At 37.1% G+C, this 21,891-nt stretch overlaps 1 protein-coding gene across 12 annotated transcripts in view; it reads left to right on the forward strand.

The window, feature by feature from the left end:
• The window catches only part of SOX6 (SRY-box transcription factor 6), a 369,109-nt gene that overhangs the window by 309,214 nt on the left and 38,004 nt on the right, over positions 1–21,891 (forward strand). For all 12 annotated transcript variants that reach the window (XM_041415103.1, XM_041415104.1, XM_041415107.1 and 9 more), the window contains one exon: positions 6–196. In XM_041415103.1, coding sequence (XP_041271037.1) covers positions 6–196 — 191 coding nt within the window. The remainder of the gene's footprint in view (positions 1–5; positions 197–21,891) is intronic.

Below are 21,891 nucleotides of genomic sequence, written 5' to 3' on the forward strand. Positions count from 1 at the left end.
TATAGATATCCTTTCCAGTCTTAATTCACCTGCCCTATTCGGGGACCAGGACACAGTAATGAAAGCCATTCAGGAGGCTCGAAAAATGAGAGAGCAAATCCAAAGGGAACAGCAGCAGCAACAGCAGCCTCATGGTGTCGATGGAAAATTGCCCTCCATGAATAACATGGGTCTAAACAACTGCAGGAATGAAAAGGTAATGTCTCCCATTTCCCCACAGTCTGTCACTCACTCTTCCCTGCAAAATAGCTTCTTATTTTTATATGATCTTTCTCTTTAGAGCTTTTAGCCCTCTCTGATTTCATGTTAAATACACCTTTGTCACTTCTCAGTGCTGTGCTACAACTTCTCTAGGTGTACATGGCAGCATTCACACCCACAGTCCTGTGCACACATGTGAGGAAGCTGTAAGTTACTGTATTTGTGGGGTGCCCCAAAGAAGGAAGGAAATGATGAATCTGACTCCATGTTCTCAGAAAGCGAATTTATTATTTTATGATACTATATTATATTAAAGAATAACGAAGTGAACTGTACTAAAGAATACAGAAAGGATACTTACAGAGGGCTAAAAAGATAGTAGTGAAAACTCCTGACTCTCTCCAGAGCCCCGACACTGCTTGGCATGGATTGGCCATTGAGTCAAAATAATTCACAGCAGAAACCAATGGAACAATCACCTGTTAGAGAAACAATCTCCAAATACATTCCAAAGGAGCAAAATATAGAAGAAGAAAATGAGATAAAATTGTTTTCCTTTTTCTCGGAGGCTCCTCAGCTTCCCAGGAGAAAAATCCTGGGCAAAGGGATTTTTCAGAAAATATGAATGCCACAGTAAGCATGCACATTGAACATGGAAAAGGGCTTAGTTGGAGCTTCCATTGTTTGTGGTCACCAAATTTTGAATTGTGCTTTTGAGAATGGTTGGACTGATAAATATGGCTAAAAGGCCAGTTCTGTGCTAGCATGGTAGAGTTTTACAATGCCAGTGCATGGATTGAGGGAGCTTGAATCTGTGGTTCAGGTGCAACAAAGTACTTAGGCTCAAAACAGCTGCATTTGGCTCTCAGTTGCAGTGGGAAATTAGAGATTAAACATTCTCTGCTGAATCTTCAGTGTTGAGTCACTGAAATGAGGTGGCACACTAGAGTAAAAGGATAAATGAGAGAAAGTGTTGGGATAATGGGACTAGCACTGGACTGAGCAGCTTACAAAATAGCAACCTGGGAGCATGTATGAAAGGTAAGGAACAGTTTCTATCATACTTGCCTTAAGGACCAGTCAGGACAAAGAAGACTCTTGGAAAATCCCCCAAACCTGTGTTTTGTCCCATTCTGTGGCCTTTCTGAGGTCTTCAGGATCTGCTCCATCTAGAAAGGGAAAAGCACTATCCCAGCAGTCACTAAAGCTTTGGCAAATAGAACAGTTATGATGCAATTTAGTAATGAATGGAAAGAAAACTGACACATTAACTAGCCCATACAGCAACCAGTGTTTCAGACTACTTGTTAAAACACTCCAGAACAGCAGGTAGCTCCAATGCCTGAAAACATTCTGTGATTTTCTGTATCAGAAGGCAGGGGAGGGTCTTTGTTTCTTGAGAGAGGGAGGGAAGACTATATTGTAGCCCAAAGACAACAGGAATTTTGAGTCCAGGTTCAATATATGACTCAGCACAATATTAACTGTGACTTTGATAATATTCTGATATTTTTTCAGCCCACAAGGGAATTCTTGGGTAAGTGTTTTGTAGCAAGGCACAGAAAGACAAAGGAATGACACAAACAGACCCATTAAAGATTGATACACACCTTTTAGTTACATTTTATATTTTTGCTTGATAGTTTCTTTACAGCACTCATATCAAGTAGTGTCTGTTAAAAAAGATTGGTTAAAATGTTGCCACACAGGATAAACAATGCTTTTCCAAGTCAGACTCAGTGTCTAATAAATATATACTTCTGCTAGTATTAGTTTGAAAGTCATTACTGGAAATTTCATTTAATACAAGTTGATACTATTAAAAATAGAGAAATTAATAACTGATCAAGCAGGCTGTATTCAAACACTCTAATTGTAAAGTCAGTGTTTGCCTTAAGTAATCAAGAGGCAGGATACTAAAGCCTAGGTTATAAAAATAAAAAAAATGTCACATACATGATCAGTATTAAGAATTTATAAAATTAGGCTTATTTTGAAATTTATTTTATGAGTTTCAGTGGCTTGACATTTAAAAATTATCTAATATACTATAAGGGCTATTAAAAGAATTCTTAACATTTGATTTCACTTTGAAAAATAAGTATAAAAATGGCATCCACTTACTTATTGAGTCTCTTTCCTGCATATTTTCAGTATCATGTGTATGTCTTGTATTCGATATAACAAGTTCCTATTTAATCTTTCACCCTTTAAAGCAGATTCAGTAAATATTTTAGTGAATAATCTGAAATTTCTATTTTGTACCACTTACTAGCAATACACAGATTGATGCACAGCTTCTGGATTGAGGTTATACACCAGGCAGTCAGAGAAAAAAAAAAATTTTCCTTGCAAATATAGCAGAGTGAATCAGAACTCTTTAACAGATACAAACAACACCATTTTCAAATGCCATCTTTTGTGAGGAGACTTTTCATGGTGGCACTTGCAACTTTCAAAACCTAAGAATAAAACAGCAGCAGGGAAATCTGTTGTTAAGTCTCTTAGTGACCCTATGTAATCCTGCTGGGTTTATTTATTGCAGCAGGTACTACAGGGCCATTAAGGCAGGAAAAGCTTGTAGTTTGTGCTCTAGTTTTACCTCTGGTGTGCTGGTCTGTTATCCTCACTCCACAGATGTGAGAAAAGGCAGGGGTTGCAAAAAAAAAAAAAAAGGGATATAAATCAGTAATTTTCAATGATGGTATATCCCCACTCTTATCCTAAAGAAAATAAAAGTATTAATTCAGTCATGAATACTAAGAAAAATGTATTTATATTTTATAGCAAGTATAAAATACATTAAAACCAGAAGCATCCTTTGCACAAACAGAATTCTAGAATACTCTTCCTTCCCCCTTCACCCTCTGCCTTTCAAATTTACATTATGATATATTTCTTTTACTCTAAAATGATGGGCAGGATGATCAAAATGGAGGTGGGGGAGCAGGAATGCTAGACCACTTCAATTAGAGAAACATAATTTTGAAATAATTGTATGCCAAGAAAACAGCGTATAGTTTCTGTCATAATCCCAGTGAAGCTTTGATAACAGTTGCAATTTTGGATTGGTTTCTTTTGAAGAATTAGAACCCTGTGTTTTCAGGACCAAATTTTCAGAAATTGGCTTCAGGTAATTAGACTTGTAGAAATGAGTAGCTGGAAGCTGGCACCAGAAAGAGATGACAAATTAATTGCCTGCAGCTGGTTTAAAAAAGCTATTGAGTTCTGGTCAGTTGCTGGTCTTCAAGTTCAGATAGTTGGTAATAGTTTGTTGTGCAAATGATTTGACTCACAAAATTATGTACATAACTTCAAAGCCTGGACTTAGGCCTTTTTTGAAAATGTGTCATTCAAATCTCAGAAAGCTTTGTATTTGGTTACAGACACAGAATTGAAAATTGCTTGTGTTCATATTCTGCTGTTCAAAAAAAAAAATAAAAAAATCTACAACGCTTTCAAAGTGCTCACAGAGATTCGCTCATCAGAAAGACCAAAACAAAAACATCCAGCACTCTGGGGCAGTCCCACATTGTCATTTGCCAGAGCATTAAGGTTGGTTTATACTTGTGAGATGATAGCATCCTGTGGAGTTATTTGAGCTTGGTGCTGTGGTGTGTCAGGATAGGCAGGTGAGCACCGCGCAGCCGCTTGCTCGCTCCCATCAGCGGGATGGGAAAGAGAGTCAGAAGGGTGAAATTAGAAAATTTGTGGGTTGATTAGTATAGTTTAATAAGTATAGCAAAAGCTGTGCAGGTAAGCAAAGTAAAACAGGGAATTAATTGACTACTGCCCATTGCCAGGCAGATGTTTAGCCATTCCTAAGAAAGCAGAGCTTCAGCACAAATAAGTTACATGGGAAGACAAATGCCAAAACTCCAAACATTTCCCTTTCCTCATTCTTCTCCCAGATTTTATTGCTGAGTCTGATGTCGTATGGTGTGGAATATCCCTTTGGTCAGTTGGGGTCAGCTGGGCTGTCCCCCTCTCAGTGCTTGGCACAGCCCCAGCTCCTCTCTGGCACAGCAGCATCAAAACCAGAAAAGGTCTTGCTGTAGAAGCCCAGCTTGACAATAGGAGAAACATCCTTGTGTTATCCAGCTCTGTTTTGATCACAAATTCAAAACTCAGCAGCATGTGAACTGAGCTTAACTCTGAGCCTAAACCAGTACAATGCAGATGAGGCAAAACAATCACTATAACTGAGTTGAATTTTTCTGCTCCACGTCAGGTGAAGCAAAAAACTCCAGTGTGGTCTGACTGAGGAAAGGGAAGAGTAATGGTGTCAGTCATTTCACAGAGTAAACAGAAACACTGGGGAAGGGGAGAGAGTTAGGAAAATGAAGAAAATAATATGCAGACTTTTTACCATGTGATAGAAGCAAAAGTAAAATCATACCAAAAATTCATCCTTGTTTGCAGGATGTGAGTTTTTTCTAGTCAAGCTATGTTCACCTTTAACAAAAAAAGAGTACTTAAAGAAAATCTGCATTGCTTCAGCTACTTGTATTTATTTTAGTATTTCAAACTACCGTCATTGCCTGGAAGATTTGCTTTGATTTAAGGCTCTAAATGAACCTGAAAATGTTATATAATTTATAAGATAACTGACATTATTTTAAAAAGAATCAGATCCTGTCTTTTTACTACATAAAGCAGGAAAATGCTGACAAAGATGCTTCATAAAATCTTTGTATAAAAAATATAGGTAGAACTGTGATTGGAGAAAAATACATGAAGTCAAGATAGAATAAATACAAAATCAATTACCACAACATATTTGTATCCCCACATCCCCATTTAATTCCCACGAAGCATATTCATTGAGATCTGAGAGTAGGCAGAATTTAATATAACATTTTCATGTTTATATTCCATTCTTCATCTTTTGTAGATTTTCAGACAACTGTGTATTTGCAGTAGGAAAGCAGAATTAGACCCCAAAATAAATGACATGAGTCATTGCATACTTCCTGGGAATCATGGTACTTTAGCACCTCTTCTAATGAGCCTTTTATTCCTTTCTTATCTCTAAATCAAAGTTTCACAAGTTGAATCCACGTAATTTATCCTAATATAGACCAACAGTTTGTATGCAAAATGTGCACGTTCTTAAAAATGTGTATTATTCACCCCTGGAGATATTACAGTCTATTGATCAAATCCATATTTAGGCACTTGGATTTGACTTGATAAGCCATAACGACCCCTTTGGAGGCGCTACGCTCTGCTGTATTTAGGGACTGTTAAGTATGTGGATTATTGAGACAATAGAGTGTAACAACTCCTCTGGAGCTGTTACACTTCATCATGTATATGAAGCTCCTGCACACATGCACAAACTTGTACAAAAACACTTCAGGAAGTCTTTGTAGGAAAAGTCACTAGTCGTGCATAATCTCCTTTTGGCTGCCCACAGCCCTGCAATGGCTCCAGCATTGTACTGTTTTTTTCCTAAAATCAAGCAATGCTGCATTCTGCTGCCGTCAGTTTTTTTGCCAGCTTTTTTCTCTCCATGCATGCAGCATCAGAGACAGAACAACTGCACTGGCAGGAGTCACACTGTCTCTTCTGTATGTGCAGGAGATTTCTCAGACGAGCACAGAGCATCACCTTGTTACAAGCATTTTTGCTATGAGTCAGTTCTCAACTCTGTTAAAAAACCCCAAACACATAGTTAAGCAAATACTTTCTCAGTTCATTCTGCATGCAGTTCTCTTATTCCTTTTACTGAAAGGAGTCCTGACCACTCTTAAATTTAGAACATTAATTAATTGGTCATTAGGGCCTTGCGGATTTCTTATAAATCTTTATGAATATGTGGTTTAGATTTGCAGGTACTGATCTCTTCTCATTTCCTTTTTTCCTTTTAAGAAAAACTTGTATTTTCTTTTTCGCCCCTTTAGTTTCTTCTAGCAGACTATTGATACTTACTAAATAAGAGGTTAATGCTTATATTTCAGTCTGCAGTGAGACATGAACAGTGAGCATTTTCAATTGGGTCTTTATTTCTGTTGTTTAAACCTTTGTTCTACTTGTAATTAAAGGGCGAATGCCTAAAAATTGGGGGGGTGGGGAAAAGGATGGCAGTAAAAATAGCAGATGACTAGTTTTGAAAAGTTATTATTTTTTCTATAATGTCTCCACACTCATTGTAGCAAGTTCTGGTCTCACTGTAACTTAAGAAAGGTTCTGCCCTCCCACAGCTTACAGTTAGATATGATGTAAGTTAAGTATTTAGATTCTATAATTAAAAATCTAGAACTGTATAGAAAGGAAAAAAAGAAAGACATTGATTTACTTGAGGAACTGTTAGTGTGGTCTCACTTTCTTGCAAGAATATAGGCAATTTATTCAACTCAGTGGGAGTGTATTCCATCTGTCTAATGAAGACTCTGATTCCTACAAAGAGACACTGCAAAGTGTTTTTTCCTGACTACGTCATCCTGCTCAGCCAACAAACCTTTCCCTGGGGACTTTTTGGGATGTGGAAGGACACGTTGCATAGATACAACCTCTTTGCAGATCCATCATTTTAGAACAGACAAGTGGCAGGTCTAAGTTAAACGCCCTGGAATAGGGAAAAGTTTCAAATACAAATCCCAGCAGTCCTCATACTTCTTACAAAACAAATGTCCTTTATACTTGACTGTGAATCTGTTCAGTTTAGTAATCTACTTGTGCCTGTACATAATATATGTGAGCTATAACTTTATTTATTTTTACATCGGGTGTTCAAAGTTAGTTTCCTAAGGCCATATTTGAACACCAGTATTTTAATTTGAAAAATCTGTATTAAGAAGAAAAAAAAAGAAAAAAAACAAAACCCAGTTTGTTCCAGAATTTTTTGAAATTGAAATAATTTTGCAATTTCCTTTTTAGGCTTAGGGCTTATCCTAGCTACATAAACATGTGTCTTCATTCTATACCCATTGTAATATTTCCTTAATAATTTTGAAAGGAAAATAGTGAGTCAAGTAAAAATTTTTTGAAGTGGCTGCAATGCAGGAGACTAAGTCCCACTGAACTAGCTCTGAAAATGTTACCCCAAGGCAGACCAGCAGATTTGTGGCTGCATACACAGTAACAGTCTATTTTCAGTGGAATTCAGCAATCTTGTATCCCTCTCCAGCTCTTTTTATGATAATTTGGACAATTCAGAATTTCAGCTGATGTAATACTGCCCCCTTTTATTAGAACTGGAAAACATGCTGGACCTCAAACATTTAGTTTTTTAGCTGGAGAAATTCTGTTTATTTGTGCTGTTACTTCCAATATTTGAATTTTCATGCCAAGATAAGATAAAGGCTTACATCCATATGCATTTGTAACAAAGAATGAGGGGAAAATAATAATGATTCCAAGCAACATATTTTTTCAGGGTATATTGTGTGTGGCATGACTGGCCTTCCTAGGCAGCATATCCCTTCAGGGAATTCCCTGCTATTTTTTTAAGAAGTTCAAGGTGTGGGTGATTTCTGCTTTTGTATGAATGTCATACCTGCTTGCATTGGTTTTCTAAGTGCATTTAGGGGCACACTGAGCATTGTCATTTTTGTTTTTCTTTTGTGAGTGCTGATCAGATGCATTTTTTAATAGCTCTATGGTTTTAGTATCTCTCAGACCCAGATAAGTATTGCAAGGGATTTATGCTTGAACACTAGAACTTTCAGTGTAATTTGAAATTAAATTCTAAGCAGAGCATCTTGGAAAAAAAATCCCTGTGTCTCCAATCATATCTTTTAAGCAGAAATGTTTCAATTATAAACTAAGAAGGAAAACAACTAATCTGACTTTAGAGATAACCCTGAAACCTGTAATGTATCTCCAGCTTTTGTAGATATCCCAGGGAATCAAAACAGGTCAGACATTGTACCCATACTTAGAGAAATGTTTTATCTGATCTCTCTCTGAGTAGTGAGAAAGGTGGTGGAAGGTGTAGCTGCTCATGCACAGAGGGGTCAAACACAGCCATAACATTGGTGCTCAGTTTCTGGGAGTTACGGCAGGAAAATACCAGCACCAACATCAGCCCCTGCAGAAGAACACAGCCCCATTATCAAGGCCAGGTTTGTAATGGGAACCAGGTGCAGGAAGCTGTGGGTATGAAATCCTGTCAAAGCTGTTCCTCCAGCCCCAGAGATAGAAATATTAAAGGTGCTCATGAATTGTTGACTTTGTCTGTACGTAATGTATTATGCAGCCTTTAATTGATCACATGCTCTTGCTCAAATGCTATTTTCACCTGTGTGGTCACACTCATGCCTATCCATGCACCTACTAAATTTATTTTTTTTTAATTTTTACTTTGTATGCTCTGTGTAGAAAGACATACAAATAATGTGTTTGAAATTTGCACATTAAAAATACATGTTCACTGAAACTGTGGAACTGAGAGGTAAAAGACAAAAAGAAACAGTGGAAAATCTCTGGCATATGTAGGTCATCTAAATTTGCAGATAATTTAGCTTTGGTGACAGCTTATAGATCCAGTTTACATCTGTAGAAGAATTTTCTGTGTGACCTTTGTTTTTAAACCATTTGCTCAATTACCTTACTTTCCAAAATTCTCTTTATAAAATTGGTAGTTTGTGCATTTCAGTTTCAATGCATTAGATGTACAGTGAAATTCTTAGTCCCTCAAGTCATATAGAGGCTTACTAAAATAAAATCAGAAGTATTTTTTCTATTGATTAAATTATCAAAATTAATTGAGTGAAAAAAATGCAATCTTTGCAAACGATAAATCATGGAAATTTTACTGGAACTTAAATTAAAAAAAAAAAGTTTGACCAGCCTAATTGTGATGTACAGATGTAAGAAAATAAAAGAGAACATACCCAGACATTAACAACCTATATGAAACATTATTATTTGAATGACTATGTACACATACATAGAGAAGCATACATATGTATACACATGCACACACACTGCAGAGGGTAGAAACTTCCTATATTAGGTGAACTTTTAAAGTATTTCATGCCTTCAGTTCAATGCCAAGAGCACTTGGTAACAAAATACTCTTTCCAGGAAAGAAATCAGCACAAACTTTTGGTGTCAAGAGCTATTTTTACACTTGAATATTGGCTGCTAGATGTTTTGCCACTACCTGTGTTAACAGCATTCTTGCTGAACACAGCATGAATGATTTTTTATTTCTGTTGTCAGGGCTACTTGAAGAGGTTGTCTCACTTCAGGTTTTAGACCAAATTAATAATAGTGTTAATTATAATGATGATGATGATGATATTAGTAATAATGGGGACTTGTTCCCTTTCTTCTATTACGTTTCCTGCTTAAGAAAAAAAGTCCAAATACACTGCTTTTTCCCTTGCATGGGGGTATTTCAGGTGAAAAGGATACAAACTTTGCCCCATTTCAGTCTTCTCCCTTCAATTTTGGAGCAACTGAAAATTCAAAATGAACAGAATTAGATTGAAACATGTCTCAGGGATGTGTTGAAAAATTTGCACAAACCAACAAGGATATTTTTTTCCAAAAGATGATGTTCTGCCATAAAGGATAGTGTCTTTCTGATGACTGTAACAGCATAATGATCTTCTTATATACAATACATTTCCCAAGCTACTCGGGAGAATTTACAGATCTATACTGAAATTTATTCTGTGTTTTTATTATGCTTCTCCACAAAACAATAAAGATAGGTTGAAAATTATTGTTCGAGTATAAATTTGCTAGAACAAGAATATATTCATTGATTTAAATTGTGGGTCAGAATGGCAGCTGCACAATCCTATCATATCACTTCCTCAATTGTCCTGAGAACTACAGCATACATTTGCATATTATTTCACACTTAGATACAAGCAGAGACATCCGCAAAAGTTACTTCCATTTTTTTCCAGGCTCTGTGTATTCCTCTAAGCAAATTTGCTGCACCAAATGCATTGCCAATATAACTCTCTACTGCAGCAGATAAAGTACAGCAAGGATAAATTTGGATTGCTTTCCCTGATACTTCATTACTTTCTAAAATTAAAAATGTCTCCTGTTTCTCAAGTGTCATTAGGCTGCATCAATAGGTATGATAAATTCAAATACACTCCCTGTTGTTTAAGGATATTTACTAAGCTGCCTGTTTGTGGGATTATGCAACACTTTTTGCTGGCTTAACTGTTCTGCTTCAATCAAAAAAACAAGCATGCTGACAGGTAAAATTGTCTTCTTTTGTGTCATGAAAAGACTCTAGCCAATAATGTGAAAGATTGTTTGCAAGTGTTTGTTTGAAATCTGATTAATGGAGTTGGACAATGCTTAGTCCTTCCTTTGTTTTTTTTTTTTTTTTCACAAATATTCATGCAAAGAGGGTTTTATTTCTATGAGTGTATTTACATTCAAACCTGGACATTTGTGCACAATTCAGCATTTACACTTTATGCCCAAATTGCTCAATCCCTCTTAATAAGAAATGGAGGCTTTGATGCAGCCCCCACTGACCAAATGAGGAATGCAGTATCAGGGAGATCTTCCAGCCCCTGATAAAGTGTCAGTGCTAATTATAGATCTTTACAGCAGCTCCCTGAACTCTGCAGCAACTTAATCTAGGGCTGCTGAAGGCCTTGCTGCCTTACCACTGCCATCTTTTTCCTGCCAGTGGTATGCCAGAGGCAGATTCATTGGTTTTTCTGTGGTGTTGAGGCTTTTGAATGCAGGGGCTGATAGATTGAACTAAAAGCTTTTTGTTACCTAGGAAGTTTTTGAGCTGAGAGGATTCCCAGTTGCCTTTTATTTTTTTTTTTTCCTCCCCAGGTAATTTAGGGCAAAGTTGCATTATCATTGAGTTAGACACTAAAAACAATGTCATTTATCTTAGGTGTCCAACTACAACATAAATCAGAAGTAGGAAACCATTGAGCATTTAAATGCATAGCTCATGCAGAGCATTAAAAAGTTGGATTGCTAAAACAGTGACACTCATTCATGTATAGAAATTGCTGAAACTCCAGGGGTAGTTTGAAAAGATAAGAAATACTCTAATTTCTGCATTAAATGTTCACTGCACATAGCTTGTTCATCTCTAGTCACATAATACTAACTCCACAAACAGGTCTATCTCAATTGGAAATGTTTAACAGGGTAATAAATGATACTCAACATCAGATTGCTCATATTAAAATCTTGTTCAAGTCATAGTAAGCTGTTATAACACTACTTAAAACCTAAAGTATGCCTAACCCACAAGCTGAAATAGCCCAGCTTACATCCTGAAAATCTACAGACAACATTAATTTCCCACTATTCCACTTTTATGCCTGTGGCCTCTAATATGTTGCAAATGCTTCTATAAGAAAGGCTAGAAAAACATATCAAATTTCTGTTCTATTCCACTTGCTGACATTCATTAACTGAGGGAGAACACTGAGACATGGTTTTGGAAAGATCTCCTCTCTACCTCCACCCGTTCCAAAGCAATTTATTAAACAGCCAGTAAGAGAAGTGGACACTTGTGGTTTAATGTCAGACCTGTGTTGATCAGTAGCTGGGTGCATGATTTCACTGTTACCTTGCCAAGGGCTTCTTGAGACAGCAGGCAGTGTGAGCATTCCTATCTCCCTGCCATTTTCTTTGCATCCTGGAGTTCAATTGTGAAGTAACAATTTCATTATATGCCTCTTATTTGGATGAATTGTCTTTTTCATACATAGAGATTCTTGCTTTGTGCATCCCACTTTTCCCATTTCCAAAACACAGAAACACTCTTGACTGTATTTTGAATGCTGGTACATTTGTTTTACATTCTGTTTAGAAGCCATCATTGGGAGGATGTGCATTAGAGCTGTATACAAAGTGAGTCACTGACACATCATGTACTGTAAAACCTCTGTCAGAGGTTCAGCAGTTTGCCAAAATGTATTCAGCTGCCAGCTCCCTGCCAGAATTCTGTTCCTCAAGCTCTTTGAATACTATGAATAAGATTAGGTTGTATGGCTACACTCTCCCTCCCAAGGGATTCCCCTTTAAAAAGGGGTTACCTGCATGACCTTTGCATAACTCCTGTGTTTTATTTTCCAGTGTCATACTACAGATCACACTGTCTCATCACAATGTCTCCTTGAGGAAGAGTATGCCAACTCTTAGGGTTTCCATTCAGAAGGAACCCAAAACTTAGAAATGCAAGCAAGACCTTTTCCTGTGGGTCTGCTCCCACCCTCTTTCATGCAAGGTTTATTTTTCCTCTTTCACTGCAAGGAGCAGTCTGAACTGGAATGTTCACAGTTACAAACTGACCCTATGTAGACTGGAATGCCTATCAGTGTTTGCAATAACCAGCACGCTCTGCTGAGCAGGATATCCATTCCATTCAGTCCAAAAGCCACCCATAGTTTATCAGGATGTACTCACTAGCAGGGACAGGCAAAAGGAATGAACTGCAGTACAGGAAATTTGTAGTGCATGTGTGAGTTGTCCTGCAAGGGAAGGTGATGAAGTGTACTCCTTGCTTAGTTTACCAAGTGATTTCCCTTTCTCCCCACCTCTGCCATTTTACTGTAGTTACCATATGTGCCATAAGAACATAAAGAGTCCAGTTAAAAGGGCAAACGAGTACCCAGTTTCCTGTTTTTTACTCCACTTTAGTTCTCCTGATGTAAGACAAGGTAAGGATGCATCTCAGCACATGTGCCTCCGAATCAGGGACTGCATTACTTAATCATCCTTCAACTGCTGTGAGACCCCAGTGCTGCAGTATTAGGATGCTCCTAATGTGGTGCAGCCTGTGGTTTAGGTAGTGGAAGTCTCTCATCACAAGGCAGAGGGAGGAATTTTCTTGCAGTGATTGCAATGATGTACTACTTTGTGTCTCCTTTCCTTTTCTCCTTGCTGCTGCTCTTCCCTGTTGCTTAACTTCACCCTGCTTTTGCTGGTGCTCTTGTAGTGTCTCATGAGAAGAGCACCTTCATTGCTGTAGTGTGTCACATCTTAATTAACTAATAGCACAGCACACAATTTCCACATTAGAATTTCCACTAATATCTCATGCTGAGGAGAGATAGTGTTATTTCACCTCTTTTTGTTCTTTTGTGGATATGTTCTCTATACAGCTGCATTCTTGTTGCTAAATCAGCCTTGGATTTGACTTCACAACTAAGCTAAATGCTGACCGTTTTCCATAAGCAAAATACACAATTTATCACGTTTTTGATTGCTTGGAGTAGCAAAGGAATGGAGATAAAATTGAACACTTCATTGTGAGTTATCAGTCACATTTTTTTTTCTTTAATAATTCTGTTTTGTAACTGATGACAGAACACATTTAGGATCAGACCATTTTAGGCTGTGCTGTGATAGAAACCAAAGCAGTTACAGCTCCTGAGATGAAGATCTTTAATAGATTTGAAAGGCAAGAGCTATCTTAGTCTAGCATGTTGCCTCTCCAGTGCAGAGAGGTTCTCAGCAGCTTTAGCTGCTGCTCCCTGCCTGCTCAAGGACAGAACTATTTGAGCAATTCTGCTGTAAAAGCTGCAAAGGCTTTGAAAACAAAAGCTTCCCCTTTTACTAAACTGAAACATTTCACTGTTTGCTTTTTCAGCATGACCCCACAAATAGCTGAATCAGATGTTTTAAAGTTCTGTGGACTGTTTGTGGGGACCATCAGGTCAGAAGGTGAGGTATGGGACAGAACTTCACTCCTGCATAACATGTCCCTGAAAATGCACTTGGAGTGTATTGCAGGACAAGGAATGAGAATGAGCGAGAGCAAAGACAGGAATGTGAAGATCCTATAGTTTAAATGGTGGATCTACAACCAGATAGCTCCAGAGTATATAGCTCTTTCCTTCTTTTTTGGCATCATCTCTTTCGGTTCTCCCAATATATAATGATTTGAAATTCCTCTTAAGTCTCTGTTTCTAAACTCTAAGAAGCAGCAAACCTGAGCCTTGCTGTTTGCATTCTTCTGATATCAAAGCCTCCTATCCCAGCGGGGCCCTTAGCCATAGGAGAGGTTTGAGGGAGGAGGAAGAGATGTTTTTCCTTCTCAGCTGCTGCACCAGATTGGAGGCTGGGGAGGGGAGAGGGAGCAGACATAGTTTTTAATATGCAAAATGGAGGCTGGGATGTGGTTGCTGAGCCTGGCATGCTGCTGCTTGTCTGTTCCCCTCAGCTGATGTGTCAGTGGGGCTGGAGCTGGGTGGAGGTTGGTACCTGGTGATGAAGAGTGCCCATCCTCTCAGGGAAAGCTTGGTTAGTCTGTTTTTGCAGAAGCTCATACCCCCGAGATAACTTGTGCTACAAAGCTGGCAGTACAAATATATTTTTGTTTATGTTTAAAAACCTGTGTTACAGATTTTCAGGAAGTATTTATTTATTCTTGAAATTAGCTGAGCAGGAGAATTAGCTAAACAGAGATGGATTTAGAGATCAGCACAATGCAGCAAGATTAAAAAACCCTCTCCATCTGAATTAATGAATTTCAGACTGCTTTTCATAAACTAGTTTTTTAGAAGTCATCTGTGAAGCCTTGTATAAAGAATTTTTAAAGGTAACTTAATGGGATGGAGAAAAGGTTTAAAATTATCTACAGAGGCTGTTGCAGGAGATATTAAATATTGATTTATCTTGGAGTAAGAATCATACTAAAGAGTGAGGCTTGTAGTCAGATCAATTTATCTGGAATACAAACTATATGGATGTATTTAGTACAATGTCAACATGAATCTTAAACAAGTAGATGTGAGAGGTTGATCACTTAATCTAAATCAATTGGCTTTCCAAATCTTCAATTAAAAAAGAAATCTGAACAGTTGAAACTGAACTACTCCTAAATGCTTCAGGTGGTTTAAAAAATGCTTCATTTAGTCAGCCATGCTGTATCATAATGCTCCTCTGTGCATCTTGTTGTAGCTAGGAACAAAAATATATAGTCCAAGACTTCTCCAAATCTTGAGTTTTTAATACTTCATACTTGAAATACCAGTGTAAATAGTTCAAGTAATCTGGCAAATAACACTGCAAGCAATTTTCTGCTACTTGCCACTGCTGCTGCACTGCCAAGGTTTTGGTCATAGTATAAAAGTTGGCTCAGATTGTTCTCAACCACCTAAAACTGATTATGCTCTGTTTTCAGGCATAAATAGATACCAGTATGCCAGCTAGTGGTACTGGCTAAAACATTTTTCAGTAGGTACAACAGTCCATAGGTCTCCAGTAGGAAATCCTTTATCCAAACGTGTCATTAAAGCAGGATGTCTCAGATAATTTAAGTGTTACATTTGCTTTTGTTTGTACTGTTTTCTTTAAACATATTTATTAGAAAAGAGCAGAGCCTTTAATGTTCCATGACTGAAAAATCCATCAAGCAGATTTATGGCGGGGCAGTGTGGCATAACAGCCAGTGGACTGGCCTAATGTGCAGAAGTCCTGGGTTCAGCTCTCAGCTTAATCATTGACTTTCTGGGTAACCAGAAGATAATAATTTCCCCTCTCTGTGCCTGAAGATTCAGTTAACAATCTCCATTTTAGAATTATTTGGGTATTACTAATGAGCAGTGGTATGCATTGCAATTGTCTACATATATCATAGTAAAAAGCTCCAAAATGCTGATTGCTTCCCCAGAACAATATTGTTCTCTTTCCTGTGAGACAGAGCTATAAAACATGATCACAGTTATAAAGTATACAAGTATACAAAGGAGTAAGGAAAGTATGAGACAGGAAATTCCCTCTTACAGATTGTATTTATCCACAGAACAGCAAAGAATCTTCCAGTGGAATGAGGTGCTGGAATGTTCCTTCAGTGAATTGCATGAACTTTTCCATATATGTCAACTAGAGTGGGAGAATAAGGATAGGGGAAAAGAGAGGAAAAAGTGCATTTTAAGTCCAGAAAGATGCAGTAGAACCAAGATTATGCTTATACTGAAGATGAGGTCAAAAATAGGTTTTAAGTGGGATGTAAGAGGCTAATTTGTGGGTGAAACCACTACTTTTGAAACACCCATTCAAGGCTGGTTGTTAAGGTATAAAAGCATTATCTAAATTGTATTGTTGCCTGGAGCAGAAGAGTACTTAACAAATATCTTATCTGGGAAACTTGAGACAAATTTTTCACAATAAAAACAAAAGAAGGTTTATAAAATCATTCTACTTTAAATGAAAAGCTAGAGAAAGGATTTGTGCCAGTGGCATTAGCTATAGACTAGCAGTTTTCTCTTTGCATATTGCAGCAGTAAAAACACATGATTTTTTCCCATCCATACCTAGGTAGTAATTTTGCATTTAGGATGGTTTCAGGTGCAAGAGTTCCTGGATTCTGCATGGAAAAAAATGCATAGCTTTCAGTTATCCTTTTAAAGTCCCCTGTCATTATTTTGATTCATAATTCCTTCATGGAAGAGCTACTCCTTTCAAGGCATTTAAATCTCTCCCAGTTTCTAGGAAGTACATATTTGCCTGCATTTGTCAGGTCAGATATCCCAAAGAGAGACTTTATATTACTTTATCAGTTGCCTTTTGTTTTTTTGGGTTTTTTTTTTTGGTTCGGTGAATGAGCAACCTGGTCTGATGGAAGGTATCCCCACCCATGGCAGGAGTTAGAACTAGATAATCTTTATGATCCCTTCCAATGCAAACTATTCTCTGACTGTGAATTCATATAGCCTTCATAAGTCCAGTTTAGGCTGCTTTTGCCTCGAGTGTAAGTTTTAAAGACATAAATTCTGAATAACTTAGTTCTGATTGTGTTAGGGAGATCAGTAAGTAAATATAGCAATTTCACAGATGCAGAGTTATTCCTTCAGTTCAGCCAGGACATTGCTAATGCAAGATCTTGTCTGCTCACATAGATCCTTACAGGACTGAGTTCTTGGCTGTCTATTGTTTTATTCTTAAACAAGAATAATTCTTTGTGCCAGAAGGTCTTCAACCTACCTGTCTCAAAGGGAAAAGAGAATGATCAGTAAGAAGGATAAAGCATGTTTTTTAGCCTGGAAAAAACCTGTTTAATTCTTATTCTCAGATTCTGTGTACACATAAGAACTCCACACTTTGGCCCTGATTCAGCCATGTGCATTTACTCCATTCTTCATGTGCTTCCCTGGAGTTAAGTACTGATTGTCCATGTCCTTGAGGCCTCTGTTGGACTGGAGTGAAAGTATTTGGCACCTTACAAGATTAAGGCCTAGACGAGGCTGCAAGAATTTGCAGCTCACTCTTTTGTTTTCTTTGTTTTCTGTTGTTTTTTTTTTGGTTTTTTTTTTTTTTTTCCTAGTTGCATGAGGATTAAAGACAGGAGCTAGTTGAGGGGTACATTTATATTATCACAGGTATTACGTGCATCATACTTCATATTGTAATCATGCAAACAGTAATCTTGCCTTCTTGACATAAACAGTAAGCAGCACTTTTTCCTGAGGCTGAAATAATCACAGAAAAAACATGGCAGTGATGGAGGTACAAGAGACAAAACACTGCATAATGATGTTATTATCATTGTTCCATTGTCACCCATCCTTACACCTTAGTGATATGATCCTTTTCTCTCTGAAGGTAACAAAAGGGGCCTGAGTATAAACAGAGCAATATATAAGCAGCAATAATAAAATGCAACCTGGAAAAAGAGTACTTAAAATGCTACCAAAAAAATCATCTTGATAAATACAGAAAAAGCCTACTTAATCTTTGTATGCATGGTATGCAATTATATATTTACATCCAGCACAAGGCAAGGCATATACTTGAAAACAGTAGCATTTGGTGGGATTTTGCTAACTGCCTTGATTGCATTTCTAATTCTAAATATGAATATGAACATTTAAGCCCAAGTGTCTTTTGCATCTCCAATTTAAACTGCTTCAGGTGTCTTCCTGAACATGGGATGGAGCAGGCATGTCTGGAGGCTTGTGTTGTTTTTAGAGGTAAACAAAAGGGGTGACTACCCCCAGTGACTCATTTGTGATGTCTGGGGTTAGGTATCTGTACTGCAAAGCCCTGCAGGATTTACCCTAATGGCAATACTCAAACCTGCACTTACAATATACAATATGTTCAAAGGTTGCTGTAATAAAATGCAGCTAAGTTTTGTTCCTTAATTGAAAAAATACTGGCAAATGGAGTATTGGAAATATTTGCTTTTATACCTTTATAAATACTAGCCATGTGTTGAGTGGGAAAAGTTGCATTGATTGAGATTTGATAATTGATTATTGCATCATGTAGTCGATGTTTATCAAAGTTTTTACAGCATTGTCTGATGGTGTCCAAAACTCTGACATGTGCCTGTCATAAGGAACAGTTGAAATGATGGACTGAAAGTATTTATGAGAACGTCATCTGTCTTTCTCTTGGCTTTTATCGGTTTAATTTTAAACTTATAAACGTCCATTTATACGTGCTTAGATTTGCATATTATTCACAAAAGAACATCAGCTTGCTTCTGAAGATGTTTGACCAGTGATATGTGTGCATGTCTATCTGGTTGTGTGTTTTCTTGATTTTTTAAAAGACCTTTATTGTCCCAACTCCCTGTGTGGATAGCAGCTGAAAGCAACAGCTTTGTGCTGTTGAGGTTTGCAGAACACCGCAATGAAATTGAAATTGGTGACTTCTTTTCTCCCTTTTTTTTTTTTTTTCCATTCCACAAAAATTGTTGTGCTGAACCTAGAATAGTTTTGCTGGTTGTTTCACTGCTGTGGGTTCCTGCTAAAACTGGGTTTTCAGCCTGGAATATATTACTAGGTGATTAAGAGAGAAGGAGATTCAGAGTTTTATGCTAGTAACCAAATTCTGTTCTGATTCTACTGCATGAGACTACCTTCAATGAAATTTAGTCACAAGCATAAAAATCTGGGGAAACATGCAGATATATGTACAGAATTATGAAATTGTCTAAATTTGGTAAAAACATTTTTGTTCACTTTTTTGGTATTTAAATGGCTCCATTTTAAAATACTTGTTGAAAATGAGGCCATAACCTACAAGGTCCAACCACCTGCTAAATTAAACTTAAGTACACATATACATTTATTCTTTTGTAATATTTAGCCTAGGAAAAAACCCTTTGTTTTGCCATATCCTTGCACTTTTATTCTTGAAAATCATGTTAGAAATTTAAATGAACATTCCAAAGGTCCATGAGTAGCTATTGAATTGCTTCCATTAGTCACTTTACAGCACAGAAAAAAACCAAACCACAGTCCTGCTATTTCCTAGTAGAAGTAGATGTCAATTGTAATTTGTGTTTATTTTTGTCTGTCTCTCAAAAATGCACATGTATGTGTTTAATTAGAAGAAAAAGTTGGGTTTTTTTTTAAATGGTTGCATTCAGATTCCTTCTAATTACAAGGTAGATCATAGATTTGATCTATACCATTTACCAGCTCTTCCTTAAATTTAGCGATGTTACAAAAGAAAATTAACTTCTCTCCCTAGAAGACTCCCAGTTAATCATCTGTGGAGTTGGTCAGGAGGGAAGGGAACAGCAGAGAGGACAAGGGAATTTCTCTTTGACTCAACAGTTGAGCAGCTTACACTCTGGGACACGAGATTTGATTACCTTAGCATGTGTTACTACAAATGTTATTAACAGTCATAAAATTATTCAGCTTCTTTAGAAACAAGTGGCAGACCAAGCTTTGGACTCTTTCTGACCCCTGGCGAATTACCCAGCATTTATAGAGAATTATGCAGAGTGTAAAGTAGTAACGCCTTTTGTTTGCTTTTCATTTACCAGCTGCTAATTTAATTGATTGTCCCTTTGTTTTTCAAGGACTAATTTCTCCTCAGTCTGTGGTGGAATTTCACAGTTTGTGTGATTTGTTTTTTTTTTTTTCTTTACTCTTTACCTTTTAATCTTTACCTTTTATGTAATTTTACTGTAGGCTGCAGCCTGAGTTTGCTGCTGAAACAAAGAGTTAATCACAATGGTCTCAGATGCTGCCATGCATCATGCCTTTGTACATGAATAAAAAGTTGGAAACCGCATGAAAGCAGTAGTTGGGTTACCACACAACTGGATATGCTTAAGTCTGAACGCTTCATAACTCTAACTACTGGGGACTTGCAAACTTATAAATAACCTTGCAATTGGTTAAAACCATATTAAAACCATATGAACAAAGACATAAAGCATTTGGTTAAGGGGGCTCAGTAAATGCAGTAATCCTGTTGAAAGTAATCTAACCAGGGCAGATCCATAGCTTAGGAGTGCCTGCAAAGCATGGCAATAGTTATGGAGATGGCAATATTTCATGTGCAGGAGGGCATAATATTCTCCTTAGGTGGAAATATTTGCTATCAGTTCTTTTCTTTTTCCCTTTTTAAAATAGTTTTGAATTGACAGACTTCCTACTAAAAGCAGGCTTCCATGCACTGAAGTCTATAAACATCTTAGTATCTGCTGAATGCTCCTGATAATCAGAGAATTCATTTAAATCCTTCTTATCTGTGCTCAAGATGGCTACTGCTCACACTAGCTGAGGAGAAGCTCATGGAATTCTGATCCTTAAAATCAGGCTTCCAAAATAATTAGCTGAAGACAGTGTTTACAAGTTGGCTATATGCACTGGTATTTACTTACCTGAGTTGTGGTGGGTTTTTTGATTTTTTTTTTGTTTGTTTTTATTTTGTTTTTGGTTTTGTTTTTTTTTTTTTTTTTTTTTGTTTTTTTTTTTTTTTTTTTTTTTTTTTTTTTTTTTTGTAAACCTCTTGTTTTTTTTTTTTTTTTTTTTTTTTTTTTTTTTTTTTTTTTTTTTTTTTGTTTTTTTTTTTTTTTTTTTTTTTTTTTTGCTTTAGACCACTGGTTTCTAGACTAGATTTTTTTCTAGACACTTTTTATTTTGATGAAATTGCAATTCTCAATTTTGACTCCAGAACTTGGTTCTTAAAAGAAGTCTCATAATGTGACAATCTCTGTGAAATTCTGTTTCTGAACAACTTTGGAGTATTTTCTGCTTGTGATGGTCCTGCCCATGTCACATTGTCACATGGAAGCCAGCTGAGGCTTGCCAGGAAGGCAAAGGAAATTTTGCTGTAAATTTCCTGTTATCTGCTTTTAACCTCTTACTTTTCAGTTATGCTTTAAGATGGAAGAATATATTTAAAAGGAGACCTAGTGGCTTCTCTCTCCCCACATCTTTTCAAGCAAGCTGTTTGCTTTGAGGCACTGCAATGTGATAGAATTCTGTAGTCTGTCACAGGGATGCTGGTCCATGCTGTATGTTCAGCATGCAAAGATATTGCTGGAACAGTTTATGAACAGCATAGGGGCCTCCAAAACCTGGAAGCAGCAGTATCTCAGGGTGAAAAATCACTCACTGTGCCCCTCTTGATCCCTGAGATCATTGAATTCAGGAGTTTCACTTACAGAAAAAATAAAGAAAGGGCAGGTGTCAACATCACAGGTGTCAGCATATCCTTCAGTCCTAAAACCTGCAAAGCCTTGGAAAAGGTACACCTTGTATCTTGTAATATCTTAAAATAACAGCATTCCTAGAATAAGTTTGCCTGCTTTACAAATTTAATTTCTGGTTTTTTGGAGCAGCTCCCAGTGCTATGATATTGAAAAGGAGTCCTAGGCATTCACCACAGTTCTGCAAAACCAAGGGCCATGCTTTAAATTGTAACAATAGTGCCACTATTGTGTTTATCTCCTCTGCCATCCAAAGAATTCCAGAAGTTGCATGCCTGCACACCAGTGGGATGATTGACATTGTTGTAATAAGGTTAATGTTT

Source organism: Onychostruthus taczanowskii, unplaced genomic scaffold (genome assembly GCF_017590055.1).
Source record: "Onychostruthus taczanowskii isolate IOZ18803 unplaced genomic scaffold, ASM1759005v1 scaffold49, whole genome shotgun sequence".
In the NCBI taxonomy this organism is placed as follows: Eukaryota; Metazoa; Chordata; class Aves; order Passeriformes; family Passeridae; genus Onychostruthus; species Onychostruthus taczanowskii.